Here is a 19,088-nt window from a genome sequence, read left to right as displayed (position 1 = left end):
TGTGGCCAGGACAACGAGGAGTGTGAATGGCTTGGGGCACAGTTATCCCCACACCCCCGGCCTCAGGATGTGCCCACTGGGTCGTCTGTCCCGGTAGCAGATGGGTGCTCATTGCGCACAGGGGCCAGGGTGCTCAGATGCCACGTGCACTGAAACCTCAGCCCACTGACTATCTGCTCAACACCCTATGGTCTGGGCCTATCTCCCTGCAAAGATGGAGACAGGACTTGCTTCCTCCTTCAATTTAACCCTTTATGATGATAAGACTCCCAATCAATAACCCCACTCACTCTCCTTGCAGTGCTTGCCTAAAAAACACCCTCGCCAGTTCACCTTTTCACTTTTCTTTTCCTTAAAAATCTGAGCCATGGGGGCGCCTGGGTGTCTCGATTGAGTGTCCAACTCTTGGTTTTGGCTCAGGTCACAATCTTGGGGTCCTGAGATCGAGATCCGCTTCGGGCTCTGCGCTCACGCAGAGTCTGCTTGGGATTCTTTCCCCCTCTGCCCCTCCCCCTGCTCAGGCTCTCTCTGTCTTATAAATAAATAAATAAGTAAGTAAATAAATAAATAAATAAATAAATTTTAAAAAACTGAGCCGTGTTTTCATGTCTTCCCCAATTCTAATATATTCCTTTAAAAAATAACCCTCCCCCAAAATCCCACTGTAGGTGTGCCTCAGTTTCCACTTCAATTAAATAAGAATTCCTGCTTCGGAAGGCTACGATGAGACTCCTCTAAGGCCGATGACGGACGAGAGTCTCTGAGGAGACTGACGTGCTGACCAAACACAAGGCCGTCTTGCTTCTGCCACCAGGCAGCACCACTCTTCCTTAACCCTCCTCAGCCTTGGTGCTTTCCCATCCGCCCAAACTACTCACTCTTTGTTTCTAGGGGCCTCTCCGGACTCCCCAAGTTCACCTGCTGGCCATGCTGGCTCCCCATTTGGACCCTGGGGAGCCTCTCCTGCAGACCTGGAAACTAGCAAGTGTCGGGGCCAAGCCCCCCAACTCTTGACCGCAGTGAGGAAGCCCCACCTGTCGGCTGGGGGATCCAATACAGAGACAAGGACGAGAAGGCCTGACTGCTGAGCCTCGCTGTCTCACTGGTTTGTGAACTGGACCACATACTACCTTTCTGAGCCTCAGTTTCTCTGTCTGTTGTAGTTACAATAACTACCACTGTGTGAGCCTCCATTTTGAACCACTCTGCTGAACTGCTCACATCCTCTTCTTGTAATTACTTCATACGTAGGAATTATCATCTCCTTTTATGGATGGGGGAAGCAGGGCCGGGGAGAAAGACCTGGATGAAAAAAGCTAAGAACTCTGCCTTCTTTTTGGCTAACGGTACTGACTCCCTTAGCCGGTCCATGTGGCCAATGGCCTTGTGTGTCTTCCTCACCAGCCGGGGTCTCAATCACGGCAGAATGCAGGTGAGTCCAAGGTGACACTAATGTCATCTCCTGGAACGTGGCCTCCCAATGCCAGCAGCGTCATCTTCAGGATGATTTGCCCCAAATCACACAGCCGGTAAGCAGCGGGTCCCGGATTTGACCCTGAACCTAACCTAACTATTAACTTATTTTTTTCTTCAATTTTTCATTCAAATATTACTTATTGGGTAACTACTACCAGACACTATTCTGGGCTCTGAAGATACAACAGTAAACAAAAAACACAAAGTCACTGTTCACAAGCAAGCAACAAAAATAGAACTTAAAAGAATCCACAGGTGAAAGAATATCTTTAAAGAATGACAATTCGACTCAAAACAAGTCAGCAGTTACACCTAACCGTTACCTTACACTAGAATACCCGAAGTTACATAGGCCTTCAGGTCTCATTGCGAGTACTGAGCTGCGTCTAACATAATACCAAGCACACAACAGGTGCTCAGTAATGTTACTGCCCCTTCTCACTTCAGGAAAACTCAGTATAGAAAACTCTAAAGCGGTCACCGAGATGAATGAAGGCGTCATTACTGGCAACAGACAAGAATTAACGAGGAAACCCCGGAGGTGCCCCAGTGGCGTCAGCTCAGAGATCACAGACTCACCAACAGTCCCCGGAGACTAGAAGAAATTAAAGCTAAGGTGTTCGGTGCCATCTCCTGTCGAAGATACATTCCACGTAAAAGCAGATCTCTGCTCTGAAAATGTCCCTGGCAACACCGGAGTTAACGTGCCCACCTGCATAAACAGGCTGTAAAAACTTCACTTTCCCTCGACCTTTGCGGGGGAGCACACCTACCACTACCTAATGCTGGCAGACGTTTCCTTCGTTTCTATTTCTATGATTACAACATTATTAAAACATATAAAAATCTGAAAAAATTTTACTGGGGCCAAGGCTCCTCGCTGTGCACAGCATCTGACGTTATTTGCTTCTAGACATCACTGCCTTTTCTAGTCTGTGTGTTTGCTTTGCCGCCTCCGCATTTCTTCTCACTCCCTCTATGCGGGGATGGGGCCTCCCCCCCGGAACCTCGGGAGCCAGCCACTCCCAACGGCAGGACCCAAACGGACTTCAAACTAGTCTGAACTTTGGAGATAAATCCCCAAGACATCCTTCTCTTCAGCAAAATGCTTTTTTCTTTCCTGTGTTAATTGATCCTCAAAAATCTTTAAAAAAAAACAACTATATTTTAAAATGTTGAAAGGAGAAACCTATTCATCCACAATCCCACCCCTTTCACATATGAATACTTGTCCTTTTTCTCGGTGCTTCCCCGTCTAATGTCCACATGTGCACATATATGAACTATATCCCCAGCGGACGAACATACAGTTTCTACTCATTTTCCCCTTAACATTCCATTGTGCAGATTTTTTCCTGTTTTGCTAGCCCTCGTAGTTATCATTCAAAGATGCGCAGTGTTCCCTTGAGCTAATATACCTATTTTTATAATGTCTTCATGAACAAGTTGGTGCATATTTTTTCTCTCTTTAGAATTATTTCCTGAGAGTCACCTAGGAGGAGGAAAAGCAAGCACATGGGCTTAGGAACTAGCCAGAAATGAGTGCCCTGAATTCCGGCCTTTGAACTTTAGGCAAAGTCTCTAAACTTCAGTGTCCCCTTGTGTAAAATGTGGAGCATGATAATCTGCCCACCTCATCTTAATGGTATGAGGTGTGGAAAGCTCTTAGCATAGCGCCTGTTCTAGAACCACGGAACCACTATGATTCCCAAGGACCTGTCTATGTCAGAGGCACTTTGTGTGTTTTAATGACGCTGTAGGTGTTAAGCACACAGCCCGTGGAGCTCAACTGCCAGGTTGAAGTCTGATTTCCTTGCTGTGTGACCTGGGGTGAGGGACTCAACCTCCTCGAGCCTCAGTTTTTTGTTTTTAAATCTGCAAAAGGGGGGTGGTCATAACAGCACCTCATGGAGTTTCTATGAGATTCAGGTGAACAACGCATAGAGTGTTCACATGATAAGCACTGTGAAAGTCTTAGCTATTATAATTTTCACACCTTGCCCACCCCCAAGGCATGCTGCACTAGTCCCTTCTGTTAGCATTCTTTTGGTTTGATTCTTAGATCTTTTGGTGCAGCAAAGAACCTTGGAAGCCAGGAGGACACTAATTCTACTGCTCCCCTTACAAGGGACTAAGCTCTGCAACCCTAGGCAAATTAGTTAACCTCATGAGCCTCAATTTCCTTCCTATATATAAACAAAAAGCTACCCCATGAAGTTACCAAGAGGATTAGGACAAAGAATATAAGCTCCTTAAGAGCTGACTGTACCTTATTCACCCCACCCGCATAATTTTAGTTCCCTAAGGATGGAGTTTGGCATAGAATTGCAGATCAATGAGGAGAGGGTGGAGGAAAAGGAATGAATAGCACCAGCAACCATGCATGGCACCTAGAAGTGGCTCCGAAGAGGGCCAGCTCAGCCATAGTTAATCAAGTACTTACCTGCATGGAGCCGTGAGCCACATTTCCTAGAAAGTAAGCAAAGAGATGCAGCGTTCTTCATAATATGAAGGATGGATTGACATATCCTTTTTTAAAAAAGATTTTATTTACTTGAGAGAGAGAGCGAGAGAGAGCACGGGGGGGGGGGCTGCTTAACGTGCATGATCTCATTATATTCTCTTAACCCTGGAAAGTACAGTGTAGATGCTTTCACAACGAAGAAAACTGAAAGCTTCAGAGGGAGAGGGAGAAGCAGACTCCCAACTGAGCAGGGAGCCTGACAGAGGGCTTGATCCCAGCACCCCAAGATCATGACCTGAGCCAAAGGCAGACGCTTAACCAACTGAGCCACCCAGGTGCCCCAGATTGACTTACATCTTAAGTAAATATTTATTGAGCACTGACTTGTGCAAGACACCCTAGTAAATGCTTTGCCCTGGGCTAAGCCCAGATAGTGATGACACGGAGAAATCGCGAGAAACAAAGGAGGAAGCGTCAAGTAAACATGTAAAATGAGGATGGAAATATGTGTGCACTTTAGTGCACGTGGGTAAGTCCACCATGAGGCACAGTTACGACAGTCAGCTCTATGTGGGAGGGAAACCACCATCCCCCTTCCTTATGACCCTGTGTAGAGATGGCCTGGTTTAAAGAAAGCATGATCAGCTTTGGTGCCCTAACTGACCTCAGGGTGGATACCTCTTGCTATATGAGCCAATGTGTGTGACTGAAGCCACTGAGTGGCAGTTTCACTAAGAATAAACTGGGAAAGGAGCACATGGGTGGCTCAGTTGGTTAAGCGTCTGCCTTTAGCTCAGGTCATGATCTTGGGGTCCTGGGATTGGGCTCCCTGCTCAGCGGGGAGTCTGCTTCTCCCTCTGCCTCTGCTCCGCCCCCTGCTTGTGCTCACGCGCGCGTGCACTCTCTCTCTCTCAAATAAACAAATAAAATCTTAAATTAAAAACAAAAGAACAAACTGGGAAAGACCTGCCTAGCTCGCAGGTTCATGAGGTCATGTATTGAAAAGACTGAACACAGCGGAAGTGTTGTATAAAAGTTTGCTTTCTTCTCCTATGGGATCCTTATAGGGTGGGGGAGGAGAGAAGGCAAGTCTTGGAAGCTACTAAGGGAACACAAGGAGAAGCACATGGAGCTCAAAGCACCTTTTGTTTACTGAGCTTTTATGACATGCCAAGGCCCTGTGCTGACCCTTTTCAACACTTTACTTCATTTAATCCTCACAATACCCAGTGAGGTGGGTACTATGCATGGCCCTACTTTACTGGCAAGCAAACTGAGGCTCAGAGAGCTTACCTCACTTGCTGAGTTCATACATCCAGCTTACGGCCAAGCCAGTTCTCACCAAGCCTTTGGGATTCCAGAGCCAGAGCTGTTAATGATTGGGTCGATGATTGCAAACTCCCCCCGTTAATGATTGTATCTGTGACTGCAAACTGTAACACGCTATGCAGATGGAAGGTGCTGTTTTATTTTAACACCAAGCTTTTTGTGCTGAACCTATTATAAGGAAAATCATGCCTGTAAGTAAATAGATACGAAGCCCTGATCATGTGTGTAAGATGTCAGATTTGCCAAAGTAACTGGCAGGCGGGGGTACCTCCCCAGTGGTGGTGCCAGGTTGAGTTTAGAAGCTCGGGAAATGATTTGAGACGAAAGGTACACAGTGCACCGAGGCACCCCTGAAGGAAGGAGCGCCCGTGGGCGTCCTCAGTCAGCAGCCTGTTGCCAAAGTGACATTGAGGTCCCATGGCAGCCAGACACCCACTGCCACCCTTGACAGTGAGCTCCCAAGAACCGCAGTGTGGACTGCTGTCTCCCCCCACCATCAGGGATCAGGGATGACTTGGCCTCCTGAACTTCTTTAGGTAGTAGAGGAGGTGGGGTAGCATGGACATCTCTCGGGTTTTCCTTCTAACTCTAGGTTTGGGGAGGCAAGGAGGCAGCCTGGCTCCCAAAAATCAGAAAAATCTGTGTTCAAAACCTGGTTTGACACCCCACCTGTTTGGCCTGGACACATTAACTTGGCTCTTGGAATCTCAGTTTCCTCACTGTAAAACAGGGATCATGATACCAAAGTTTCAGTATAAGAATGAAATGAGGTAACATGCATGAGCAGTTAACACAGAGCATGGAAGAGATGATACATTTTATTAATCTGTTACCCAGTTTCAAAAGGGGGGGGGTCACTTTACTAAAAATGAACCTAACAGGCTTGAAAATAACTCATTCAGTCAGCCTGACATCAATTACCAAAATGATTTCAATGTAGTTTCTTTCTTCCCTCCCATTCTTTGCTTCTCAAAAATGATCTATGTGTCAGTATATAGTCTTCAGGTACTATCTACAATCATACAGCTTTGGTGGAGCTTTTTGTTTGTTTTCTAATCTCTCAATACCATGAAAACCTCTGCATAACACCCAGACCTATAGGGAGTCCCTTTTTTAGGTTGCTCATCTCTTGGATCCCTCTACATCCCCGGTGTGCTTTCCCAGCCGTGCTCCAGGTGAAGCTCCCACCTGGTGCGGGGTGCCTGTGGGGCAGGTCTGGGAGGACAGATCTCCCTGCTCCCAGCACCTCCTCGGCTGTGCCCGGGGAGGTAGCCCAGGCAGAGAGCTCCCTGCCGCCTGGGCACCCTGAGGAAACCCCAACGAACACAGAAATAATTCATTCTTCTAATCGCAGCAAAGTTTTCAAACTTTAAAACGGAGCCTTGATTAGAAGAAAAGCTGTGGTTTTTTTTCCAAAAGCCTGGCGTTTCTGAAAAGGTCCCCTACCCAAACCACAGCAACCTCAAAAACTCTGCCCACTGAGCTGAAAATAAAAGTTCGTGGAGACCAAAGCCTCTCTCACAATAACTACTCAACGCTTTGGAAATCTTCTTTCCAATGCTTGGAAGTTTCAACGATTTAACTGAGGGCTTCTCTAGCCCTCTGGAATCTCTCTTCCATGTAAACTCCCAGGGCTTTCTCAGCCAACATTGTTTATTTTGTATGAGGTCAAATAATGCTTTTATAGAGAATCTACTTCACTTTTGGAAAAGGAGTCATTAAGTAGAAGAAATTAAACTCCTAGAAATAGAGATAATATAGCCTTTTTTTGTAGTCACAGAAGGATGACACAAAACTAGTTGGTTTTCTTTTGGGTGGGATAAAAAACTAGTACAGGCACATCCTAATTCCTAATTCCTCTCCCACTCTAGATGTATTATCAGCAGTGGAACGGGACCCAGCAAAGAAAACATGGCAAAGTATTTAAAGTAATCAATATCACATCATAATTGAGTGTGTGCCATGGGCTCAATTCTGGAACTTTATAAAATCCAAATAACTTCAATAAGAACCCGGCTTACCCATGAGCATTTAGAATCAGTACACAAATTAGAAGTACATTACACCCCCTATAGACACCTCAAATCTAGACTAATCGTACTGAAAAAGATGATGTGGGACTCAAAAAAAATCACTCATGCTCATCTTTTAAAAATTATACATACAATAACTGTAACGTTCAAAGAAATCCCTTTCTTCAAAAGTCTAATGATAGCGTGAAATGATTTCGCAGCAATCACAAGATTCAAAACAAATACGCTGTCGTAATTTTCTTCATGAAATGCATCTATGCCTCAAACATTAGATGCTGCTAGTGCAATTAGCAATCACTAGTCACTCTTCAGATTATTCAAATGACAGTTTAAAATCTAGTTCAAGAGTAGTTCCCTCGTGTTGACTGAGTGCATTTTCTCCAACAAGATGGATTCAGGGGATCAATGCTTATGAAGTGGTAATTCTCCATTCCGATTAAATAAAAATCTGCCATGTTCATCAATCACATTTAGGCTGCATCTAAACAACACTGACCTTGAGCACAATGGGTTAACCAGAAAACACGCAGGACACAAAGTGCTAACTAACCTTCACTGGACTGCAGCCTTTTCAAAGGCTTTCTTGTTATCCCTTTAAATTAAAACAAGACCATCATGACAATGGAAACCCACCGTGTCCAGATTCACCTGTCTACTAATAATTACTGATTGCTCAGAGGCAGATGATGCTTTTATGTTTTATTGGGGATTAACCAACCACACAAGTGGAAACTACATATATATTTGGAAGTTATTCTGCTCTGAGGATCAGCTTGAACACAACAAAAACCAGATAATCTACTGGTATAGGGCAATACAGCCCTAGTTACCTAGGTTTGGATCATATTCAACTGAACACTGAATGGCCGAATTTCATTCTTTTCTGGTTTTATGATCTCTCTCTCAAAGTGGTTAACATTTCAAAAATTCAAAAATCACAATATAGATAAAAAGCACATGATAAAAGCAGAAACAGAACAGGTGAACATTTTGGTCCTTGCATTAAAAAAAAGATGCAAGAAAGGCAAAAGAACGAAACTCTTTCTGTGTATCTTGCTAAACCGAGTTTCAGAGAGTGGCTCGCTTGAAACCAAATTTTCCACTTCCTGGAAATTAAGGGTAAAATTGTTGTCTTTAAAACGGTGATGCCTACAAGGGGAAAGGGGGGCAGGAACGGAGAACGTAGGCCTTCCCATTCCAGAACGGGAAGGGTCTCGGGGGCTGTGGAGGGGCCTCCGGCAGAGGGGTGGAAGCTGGGTCCACTCTGAGGGCCCCGTGGAACTTCCTTCCAGGACTCAAATTCCAACCGACAGGTGTTGCCTCTACCAGGACACATTTTCTACTTCCTTTAACAAACTGGACAACACAAGGATGAAATCATGGCAAGTGGGAGCACCTACTATGCCTTCTTCATGGGAAAGGTAGGGAAATGAGAATGAAATTAATCCCTCCTTCCAAACTTTAGAAAAGAATGATTTATCCTGACCTTAGAGCCGAGGCTCTAGCTGTGCAGTACAGAAAACATCTGGAGACGCTGAAACAGTCTGCATTTGTTTCAGGATTCTTATGCCCTTTTCCCAACTAGACACACAGAACGCGGCATAGGAAGACCAGATGAATATTTTTAATAATAATATCTGCCACTTACTGAGCAATTTCTAGAAGCCAGGCTTAACTTAATGTGTGTGATCTCATTATGTTCTCTGAGCCCTGGAACGTACGGTGTAGATGCCTGCACACAGAAGAAAACTGAAAGCTTCGAGAAGTTAGGTCATTTGCCCTGGGTCACACAGCTAGAAAGCGACTGAGCTGGGACTTAAACCTTGGTCTGTCTGACAGCAAAGCTTATGTTCTTTTCATTAAGTCAGATCACATTCACCTCCAGTCATAGGTTAACACACGTCTGGGAATGACTGCTAGCTGCAATACACTGTTTGTTAAGTCACCTGAAGGCTACGTCTATTCACACATGGCCTCATGGCTTTTGCGCCTTTAGTTTAATCTTGCAGAGCTATGTCTGTATGTGAGCACGAAGAAAGCTCGGACATTCTCAGTGACAAAGCAAGTGTTAACTCAACCTCGAATGAATCCCAAAGACTGAAGTACATTTTACATCTGTAGTAAAGATATGAATGCTTTATCTCCCTATTTTTGCCAACAATAGTTAAAAATTCTGTCTCCACAGTTGAATGGACTATCCTGCCACTTTCATATAGGGACAAAATAGCAAGTCCTTTGCTTTCACTAAAATGATATATGCTTTACTGGACATGCTTTCCAACACAACCCTCTCCCTCACTAGAAGAAGAAGGAGGAAGAGGAGGGGGAGGAGGGGAAAGACAAAGGGGAGGAGGAAGAAGAGGAATAGAAGGAGGAGGAAGAGGAGGAGAAGGGGGAGCAGGAGAAGGAGGAGGAGGAGAGGAGGAAGGGGAAGAGGAGGAGAGGGAGGAGGAGGAGAGGGAGGGGGAGGAGGAGAAGGAACAAGAAGAAGAAGTCATCAGTAAAGCCTGTGACTAAGAGCGTGGACCACACGTAGGTTAGGCCACCTACTCCCTTCACGGGTCTCCTTTATCTGCCCCAGAAACCACTGCATATAATGGAGCAGATCATAATTGTACCCATAACATATATTTTAAAATACAACTAATAATGCATTTATTTTTTTCAACTAATAATGCATTTAAAGCACTTAGTTCATGCCTGCCATGTGAAAGGCATGTAGCAAAGTTTTAAAACATAAATGCAAAGCTAGATTCAGCACTTGCACACTGCGTCAGGAAAAGTCAGGTGAGCACGGTGGATCTTGCTCCCCGAGCAATCACGGTCTGTCTTACCAGCCCAGCTTCTAATGCTCAGAAACTTACTGAACACTTTATAGCTCCTAGCTTCAATTTTTGTCTCTAGCCTGTTGGCGTCCCCATTTTCACTGTGAATAATAACAGTTCCTTCTTTATAGGGTTGTTGTGAGCACTAAATAAAAATGCTCAGTAGCGCAGCAGAGACAGGTACGGACTATGTTACCTATGGCCTCTTTCACATTTTATACCAGGGCCCTTTCAGATGCTTGGATCAGTTCCATTACAACATTGGGGCTCATCAAGAGTAAGCTTCCAGATCAAGGGCACCCAACTTTATGGGGCCCCCAGAAGGTAGCAACCTTCCGGTCACCATGCTCTACCTTCTTCACCCCAGATGGTGGTTTTCCTCTTTATAGCGCTTATCACTCACTGAAATTACCTATTTTGTGTGTGTGTGTGTGTGTGTGTGTGTGTGTGTTACCTTGTTTGTCTAGAATTTATGCTTCAGAAGAGCACTGACGGCATTTTTGTTAAGCCCAGCATCCAGGAGAGTGCAGGGCACACAGGAGACGCGTAGTTTTCTTGAATGACTAAAGCAAGCTAAACTGTGCCCAAAATCATCATTCAACCACTCTGATACGCTGTCTTCCATCACGGCCATCTTTTAAAATCCCCTCCAAATGAAGAATCACAGGACTCCTTCAGGGACGTTTTCTCTGGGGGCCAAGACTAAAACTTTCCGTGCTTCTCTGCTTTCGCCCATACATTGCCCTTCTCACCAAGTGGACTTCAAACCCATCCAAGGCCAGAGGCATCACCAAGCCCTGCCAGGCTAGCACTCTAGCGGGGCCCACGGGAGGTGGGCTGGCTGGGGCAAAGGGACAGGCTTTCCCAGTCTGGTCTCATAAAAGCTGTGGCCCCAACTCAAGTTCCAGACCCTCTTTCATCCTACCAAAGGGACACTGCAGAATTACAGTAAGGCTTAAATGACTAGTGTGTGAAAAAGGGCCTGTGATGGGGATGACCCATAGGGGTACTTGACAAGAAAGCACATCCTTTCGTTCAGGCTCCAAGAGGCATCTACATGTCCCCTGGCGCTCACAGTTCTCAGGGTGTCCACGCCTTCCCTCGTCAAATGTACTGCAAAGTCCTTGACGGCAGAGACTGTGGCCTTGTCCATCCTGCCACCCAGAAGGAGCTCAGTGAGTGAGACTGAATAAAACCTCCGATAAATTCACGCTAAGTAATTTTCTTTCACTTTTACCTGACGCTTCCAAATCATCTGTCTTTGAGTTCATTCTCTCTCCCCTATAGCCTTAATAAAACCGCACAGATATCTCAAGTAGAGTGGAAGGGGCAAAAAGAAGAGTAGACATTCCTTGCACATTTTCCATCCCGCAGAGCCCTGCAGGGGCAGCTGAAGAGGGTCCCAATTGACCCGCAGAACACATACGGTGGGCTCTCAGGGGCTTGTGTAAGTGGAGGTCTGCCCATCCGGCACCCCATGCTGTGATGTCACCATTCTATGCCTTTTCAGCCTTTTCCATGCGGACACCAAGGCAAACACACACACACACACGCCAACTTGACTTAGAATCACCACCTTACTGTGTTAGAAATGGAAGAGAAACCCTGTGCTTGATTCAGGTCACAATTACATCCCTCTCTTGGAGTGCTTTAGAGGATCGATGTCCGGAAAAATGCTTCACAGAGTACCTGGCGGATTCCACATACGCAATACAGGCAGGTAACTGTATGGAAAAATTTTAGGTGGGCCCTAGCAATCTTTACATCCAATCCATTCAACTATAGATGAGGCAACAGAGTATCAGGGAGAAGGGAAGGATTCCTCTGCTCAAATTATCACCAGGAGGGGTGGCTAGGTGTGAGAAGACCCTCACCTCTTTCTAAAAGTTTGTGCAAGGGAGAATGGAGTCTGGTTTTTCCTTTGATGGCAACATTTCCCTACTTTGGCCAGTGTGTATACCTCTCCCACAGAGGTGAGGGTCTGTGATGTTGGCTTCATCATCTGGAGGCATTTCAGTGTTTCCTAAACTGATGCTGGGTATAGCCCCCCCAAAATTCAGTGTCTTAAGGAATGCACCTTAGGTATAATTAAGAAAGGAAATTATAGACCTTTAAAAAGTGGTTATCCAAGGTCCTTCTTGACTCTTAAAATCCTAATAGATGACTCACCAAAATATTTAGTATATTAGTGTGGGGAGAGATGCACTAATTGTGCAGTGGGTCTCAGTTCAGATAGCGGTAACCAGCTCACATATGCTTCCTGGGTTCTACAAGTGAAGAGGTTTCCTGGATCCTATCATAAAGAGGTTTGTATCTAATTTATCAGAAAATCCCAGACTGTAAGCTGTCTAAGGTTTCATTTTACAGGCAATGAAAATCTGAAAAAGCTATATAAGATTTACCTAAAGTAACATTTATGAGCGGCTGAGTCAGAATTATAACTCAGAGCTTTTCCCACTTTACAAAGGAGGAAAAAAAGAAAAAACTGGATAGGATCTCCCCGCTCCCCTACCCCCAGATTTCAGACCAGGCGCCTCCTTCTCTCCTCTTTCCCACCTTGTTCTATCCCCTCACCCTTTTAAGATTGAATTTGAGAAGGAGCGACGAGAAATTCATCGTGGGTGACCTCCGGGGCATGAGGAAGAAAAGCCAGAACGTCTCACGTGGGTGAGCTTGTGGCTCGTGGGGGAGGCGGGCGCACTGCCCAGCCGTGCCTAACCTCGGGATGGGGAGCGAGGCTGCAGGAGAACCTGGAGAGGAGGAGTGGGAGGAAGGGCGCACAGGTGGGCACAGAAAAGGTGTAGCTGGAGCGAAATTAGAGACCCCGGCGCCTCTGGGGTGCAGGTCAGTCCAGCTCTCACACGGCGGCGGGAAGGCCCCGAGCAAACTCCTCTCTCCAACTCGCACTCGGTCCTTTGTTGTCGGCCTGTGTCGCTGGCTCCCGCTCATGCCCTCCGGTCCCCCGCCCCCCATGAAGTCACCCCAACTGCACTCATAATATTTTGCTTTGCGCCGGGTCTGTTTTCCACCACCAACTTCCAGCGGTCACCATGGCGACGCGCCGGGGAGGGGGGCGGGCGCGGCTGAGGAAACCCTAGGGCCTAGCCGCGAGGCGGCCCCTGCAAACTTTTCCGGGTCTCCGGGTCCTGCGGGCCCGGTGGGAAAGCGCGCTGTCCCGGCCGCCGCGCGGAGTCGCTTGCGGGGCTTCCCGGACCCGCCCTGAGCGCCGCGTCCGCGCCGGCGAGGGCTGCAGCCACCGGCCTGGGGACCCCGGGACCACGCGGCTCTCACTTGACCCAGCTGCCGAACTCACAGACGCCGGCGCTTGGCAGGTGGCGAGGGTGCGGGCGCCCAAAACCCCCTTGCCGGCCACACACACACACACACACACAGGCCCGGGGAGGGAGAGGACAGCCTGACTCGGGCGCAGGAGCAAAGGGCAGACCCCGGGCCCTGCGCTCCCTTGAGCCGGCAGACGGGGTGCCCCGGGCGGGAGACGGCTGCTCCTCGCCTCGGGCCGTGGCTAGGAGAAGGATGGAGGAGGCTCGGGCCCTATTCCCACCCGGGCGCTCTCTGTCCCGGGGGCCCCAAGCCAAGGCCACTGAATGTCCCCACCTGGGGGCCCACGGGGCCAGGTCAGGCCTTGTGCTGAGCTGGGGCCTGTAGACCATCGTGCCTTCCCGCCGTTGTGGCCCGTGGTGCTCAAATCCGGCTCCGGGGGTACTTCGGCCGCCCCAGCTCTGGATTCTGGATCTCGGGGCAGAAAGTGGTAGAGGCAGAAATTTCCAGTGCGGGCTCGGCAGTGCCCCTCTCTAACGTGCCATCCCGTTTAACAAGAAACGACCCTTCTGTTGCGTAGCCGACCAACCCCGCCCCGGCCCACTTGGCACAAAGTTCTCCGTGGTGGCCTAAAATTCTACCTGCTTTTCTCCCTCGTTCTCGAATTTCCGGGTACCTTGAGTAATCGAGCAACGCTCGCCTGGGCAGCGCAGCCCGGCGTGGAGCCACAGGGCCAGGCCCGCGTGGCCGCCGCGGTTGGCTGGCGAGGCGAAGGTGGGCCCCGCGCGGCTCGGCGCCCGCCGGCGAGCGGCGTGGGGCGGCGGCGTGGGACGGCGGCGTGGGGCTGCAGCGTCGGCCGGGAGCGGCGTGCGCCCGCCCCCACTGCAAACCGCGCTCCGGCCGGGCGGCGCGTCGACGGCCCCACGCGCGCGCCTGCGGCCTTCGCCGTCCGCCCGAGCTCCGCTGCGCGGCCAGTCCCCTGGGAGAGGGGCTCCGCTTTGTCGCGCTCCGCCGCGAGCGCGCCGGCTCCCCGGCCTCCTCGGCCTCCCCCGACGGGGCCATTGTCTTAGCCCCACACTTGATGAGTATTTGGGGAAAACTGGAGGAATATATTACCGACTCGGTGCGCGGAACAAAGGGGCGCGTTTCCTCAGGTCACGCTGAAGTGGCCCCGAGGCAGACCACTAGAGCCCCGGCCCCTGCAAAACGGGTCTCCCGGGCCCGAGGCACTTGGCGGGGATTTTCCTTTTATAAGAGTAGGGGACGGAGGCCTGGCTCCCCGGCCGGTCTGATCCCCGGACGCTCCCGACTTCGCCCCAGCACTTGCCGGGAACCGGTTGTTCGGAGCCCTTTCAGGATGAAATAGTGATCATAATACTCGTGGTTCTGGCCGCACGCAATCTGCTGTAACAGGAGCAGAATCGAACTGCTCCTTGGAGCGCTAGTCTCCCCGAGCGGGGAGAAAGGACCTTTACATAACAAGGGAAACTCTGAAGAAAAGCTAATTGGATTAAGTTCTCGGGATGGGAGGTGAGGGGAGGCTCCTGGACCGGACCGCGCGGAGCCGCACTTCCCTAGTCGTCGGTTTTGACACTATGAAATGTCACCTGGTGCGCCCCGTGTCATTTCTTCACGCTGCCATTGCCCCAAACTTTTATTTTTATTTCAGGATGGCGATCTGAGGATGTCTCAGATTTTCAGAAAAGGGAGCGGAGTGGATGTGGAAAAGATTTCTGTTTCAGAACCCGTTTGGGGTGTTTGCAGTTGGGATAAAAGTGACCAGGTGCCTCCACGACCACCAGCTACATCGAGGACAGAAAACAGTACGTTTCCACACCCCATAACCCTCCCCCAGAACGCACAAGGAGGTCCAGTCAAGTGGAGAGGGCAGTTAAAACCCCTAACTGGGGCTTGGCTGGTGTGGGGTGTGGGGTAACCCCAAGTCCCTTCGTGGGCCCCTTGTGAATACTTGGCTTCAAACAATGTAGACATGGGTTTAATTTTGTTCAAGGATATTTGCTTCCAAATTTGGGGTGCTCAGGAGGTATGTAGTGGTGCAAGCGCTTGACATAAAAATATAGAGGGAGGGGCTTTTTTCCTTCTGTGGAGCTTTCTATACCGCCAGCAGAGAGCACCCCAGCAGGGCCCAACGCGTACCCGCAGCCGGGCGCGCGCTGCAGGCGACCCCTCTCCTTGCCTCGGTTACTTTGTACAGTAAGGAAGACTGCGGGGCTCGGCCTTTCCCCACTCTGAGGGGGCCCACACCCACTCAATGGGAGAGGGACTTGGCTCTTGGGATCAGAGATAGGCAACCACCCAGGAAAACCGAAGATTCCCCTGGCCCGAGGGGGTGGTTGTCCTGGCCACCAGGGCCTCGGCAGAAGCCTGGAGGGGCTGGAAATCCCTGCGCGGACCGAAGAAAGACCATTTGGGGCGATGCCCGGATGACCTCTACCCCCACCCCACATCTATTTCCAGCCTGCTTCGGGGGGAGGCGAAGAAACATTCCGGTGGTGTTTGTTTCTTTGCTCGGGGAAGGGACCCGAGTGTGTGAAGGGATGGCCGAGGCTGGAAGGCACTTGTTGCCCCGGTCTGCTCCTAGACATCATCCCCAGCATCCCCAGCATCTCGTCAAGCTGCGGCTTCGGCCCCGGCTGCGCTCACCGCCCTGCTCCTGCCTCTCCCCGACCCTATCTCCCCAAGACTCCCCGAGGCTGCGTCTGAGTGGCGGTGGGAGTGGACTGGTTGGGGACTGTGGCTGGGGAAGGGGGTCACTTCCAGGGAGCTTCTTCCACCTGGAAGGAGCGTAGGGAGCATAGTTTAGATCTAGAAGTTTGGCGGCTCCTCCAAGGTACTAGAAGTGAAAGATGGAGAAAGTTCTGCTGGAGAACCAAGACGCCGGGCTTTTTCGTTGTAGGAGATTCCTTGGCTTCCTTCCTCAGTTGTTACCGACCGCCACGACCCCAAAACCTGACGCCCACAGCCCCCAAAGTGCCGAGCAGTTTTGCAGACCCTGACGCCAGGCCTCGCCGGCCGCACTGCGTCCTGCCCTCCCTCTAGCAGAGTTACAGCCCCGCAACGGAGCGCGTCGTCGGGTGCCCCTTCCGGGCAGGGAGGTTACACCCCGCCTCGGACGGCCCGGGGCTCCCACCTCCGACCCGGCGCGGATTCCCCAGGACCACCGTGTTCGCCGCCGTCACTCCCTCCAGCTGCGCGTCTCCACCAGTCGGAGCCTCCGTCCCCACCTCCCAGGCGCTGTGCGAAGCCCTCGCCCTCCCCCGCCTCTGGGGAGTTCCGCTCGGCTTCCTAGCCCGAGCCACCAGCCTCAGTGCGCACCGCTATTCCGGGGCCCCCAAACCCGGGGGAGGAGCCGGGCCCGGGAGGGGGCGGTCGGCTCGCAAAGTTTCTGCGAGCGGCACCTCGAGCTCGCCGCGAGCCAGAGAATCTTTACGTAACTTTGTGTTCAAGACAAGCAAAAGCGCGCTCGTCAGCGCGCGCGCGCGCGCACACACACTCACACATTTACACACACAATCACACCCTTACACACACACACTTCCACGCATCCATTTACATCGCACATTGCGATGGACTGAAAACTTGTGCACGCTCTCCGTTATTTCCTAGGGTTCCACTGTCAAGTTGACCCTTCTGAACTTTTTGAAACTCTTTCTGAAGTTCCCCTTCTTCCTTTTCTTTCCCTCCCAATGTCTCCCCCCACCCCCCACCAGTAGGACTGACCTGTGGAATCCATGTCGGGTTCCTCCAGTAACCCACAATGCATGCTCTTCCCATGGACAGCACAGGCGCCCCCCAAAAGTCCTGATGTTTGGGGATCCCCTGTGCTAGAGATGCCCAGGGAGGAAGGGAGTCGGAGAGAAAAAGAGACGTAGAGAGTGCAAGGGCAAAAGGATAGAGGAGGAAAGGAAAAGAGAAAGAAGAAAGAAAAGAGAAAGAAGAAAGAGGAGAGAAAGAGAAGGGAGAGAGGGCAGAGAAGGGGGAGAGAGAAAGAGCGAGCGAGCGAGGGGACACTCAGTAATCCAGCCGGGCAAAGCCAAACCCGTCAAAATGTTTGCGGATGTTTCATGGGAAAAAGCATCATTTTATAGGAGCCCCGATGGGAGCAATGTCATTGATAGGCCAGCCGGCCTGATGAATGGCCGCTCGTCAGATGGGGCCGTGGCGAGGCGCACTGTGAAGCCCATTGTGGGCCTGTTTTGAATAAGAAAAGCCGCCTCCGAAAAGGGGGGCTCAGAGCGACGCAATCCCAGCCCTCCGACTTCCCCCTTCTATTATAGCATTAGCAACGTTTTTCTTATTTAAAGTTCCAGAGGCCTTCTCCAGCCTTCGCCCGGCACTCATTATAGGCGAAATCAAAATTGGCTTAGATGTGGCCCCCTCCCCCCCTCCCCACCCCTCCCCCGACCGGGCCAGGCGGGGCGGTGGGGGGCAGCAGGGGACTCCGGGGAGCCTGGGGAGTCGCCTACGCGGCCACGAGTGGACCCCACTCCTTTCCCTCTCCTCTTGTGCCCCCCTCCCGGTTTGGTCCCGGGTCAGATTTTGAGTGGGGGCCCTGGGAATGCGGGAGGAGGTATGCTTCGACTCCCTTCCACGCGGATCCGCGGACACGCGTGGAGGAGTGGAGGAAGCTGAGGGTGAAAGGTGGGGAGGAGAACTGCAGCCCTAAGACCCCAGCCCCCAACCTGGGCGGTGAAGAGGCCGCCTGGCGGGGAGGGCGTGAGGGACTGACTCGTCTCCTCCAGAACTTTCTGTCTTCCCCTGGGTTTATCCATCTCCTTCACCGAGTCTCTCCCCTTTCCCTGCCTCGCTCTCGCTCTCTGCCTGTCTCCCAGTCTCTGTCTCTCGTTCTGTCCTTCTCTCGTCCTCTGTGTCCCTCTATTTCTCCTGTTTTGGCTGCCTGTCTTTCTGTCCAGCCCCTGCCCCCACGTCTCTTTGTCTCTCCCTAGGACTCTGCCCCTCTGTCTCTATCCCCCTTGGTCTCTCTGACACCCCCCTCCCCGCCTCTTCCCGTAACTCTGTCAGTCTGTCTGTGTCCCAGACCCTCCCTCCCTCCCTCCTCCCGCCCTCTCCCCCGCCCCCCAGCCAGCCGCGAAGTTTGTGAGAAGCCCGGCGTCCAAGTGGGGACGCGGTTTTCCCAGGGACCCCCTCCTCGGCTCAGTTTAAAGTGCAGAAAGGGGGGGGGCGAGGAGCTGGGGGTCTGGAAGTGGAAGTGGGGGGGCAGGCTGCGTCTCTGAGGGCCCCGATAAAGTGGCCGTTCGCGGGCCGGCAGCGCTGTGATTAGAATATGAATGGGGCTCGGCAGGCGGAAGAGAAAGGCGGATTACCCCGGGTGCTTTGACCATGGACAGAGGCAGCGCCGGCCCGGCCGCGGAAGGGGCGGGGCGCGCGGGCGGGGTCCCTAACGCCTGGCGAGGGGGGTCTCTAACCCAGGACCCCAAGCTGGGTGCGCCTTCCCGCGGTCCCTCGCAAAGCCCCCCAGTCTGCCCTCCAGGAAGGGCTAAGTGGGACAATGTGGGGGGAGGCACAAGGGGCCAGCACGTGCCGAGTTAAGGTCACGGTGCGGGAGGAGGGAGGCGGCGGCGCGGAATGCGGGCTGGACAGAGCCCGGGTTTGGCATATTTCAGAGCACTGGGTTCGAATTCAGACTCCATAAATTCCTTA

General features: G+C 51.0%; 1 protein-coding gene across 4 annotated transcripts in view; it reads right to left on the bottom strand.

The window, feature by feature from the left end:
* RFX4 (regulatory factor X4) overlaps positions 1-17,588 on the bottom strand; it is a 155,530-nt gene extending 137,942 nt beyond the window's left edge. For 2 of the 4 annotated variants that reach the window (XM_036083141.2, XM_036083143.2), the window contains exon 1: positions 17,148-17,588. In XM_036083141.2, coding sequence (XP_035939034.1) covers positions 17,148-17,190 — 43 coding nt within the window. In that variant the 5' untranslated portion in view covers positions 17,191-17,588. The remainder of the gene's footprint in view (positions 1-17,147) is intronic. The other 2 variants (XM_036083140.2, XM_036083142.2) reach the window with 1 other exon arrangement.
* Positions 17,589-19,088: the final 1,500 nt, after the last annotated feature.

This window comes from Halichoerus grypus, chromosome 6 (assembly GCF_964656455.1).
Source record: "Halichoerus grypus chromosome 6, mHalGry1.hap1.1, whole genome shotgun sequence".
NCBI classification, from domain to species: domain Eukaryota; kingdom Metazoa; phylum Chordata; class Mammalia; order Carnivora; family Phocidae; genus Halichoerus; species Halichoerus grypus.
Note: the sequence above shows the minus strand (reverse complement) of the source record. Positions and strands in the feature narration are given on the sequence as shown.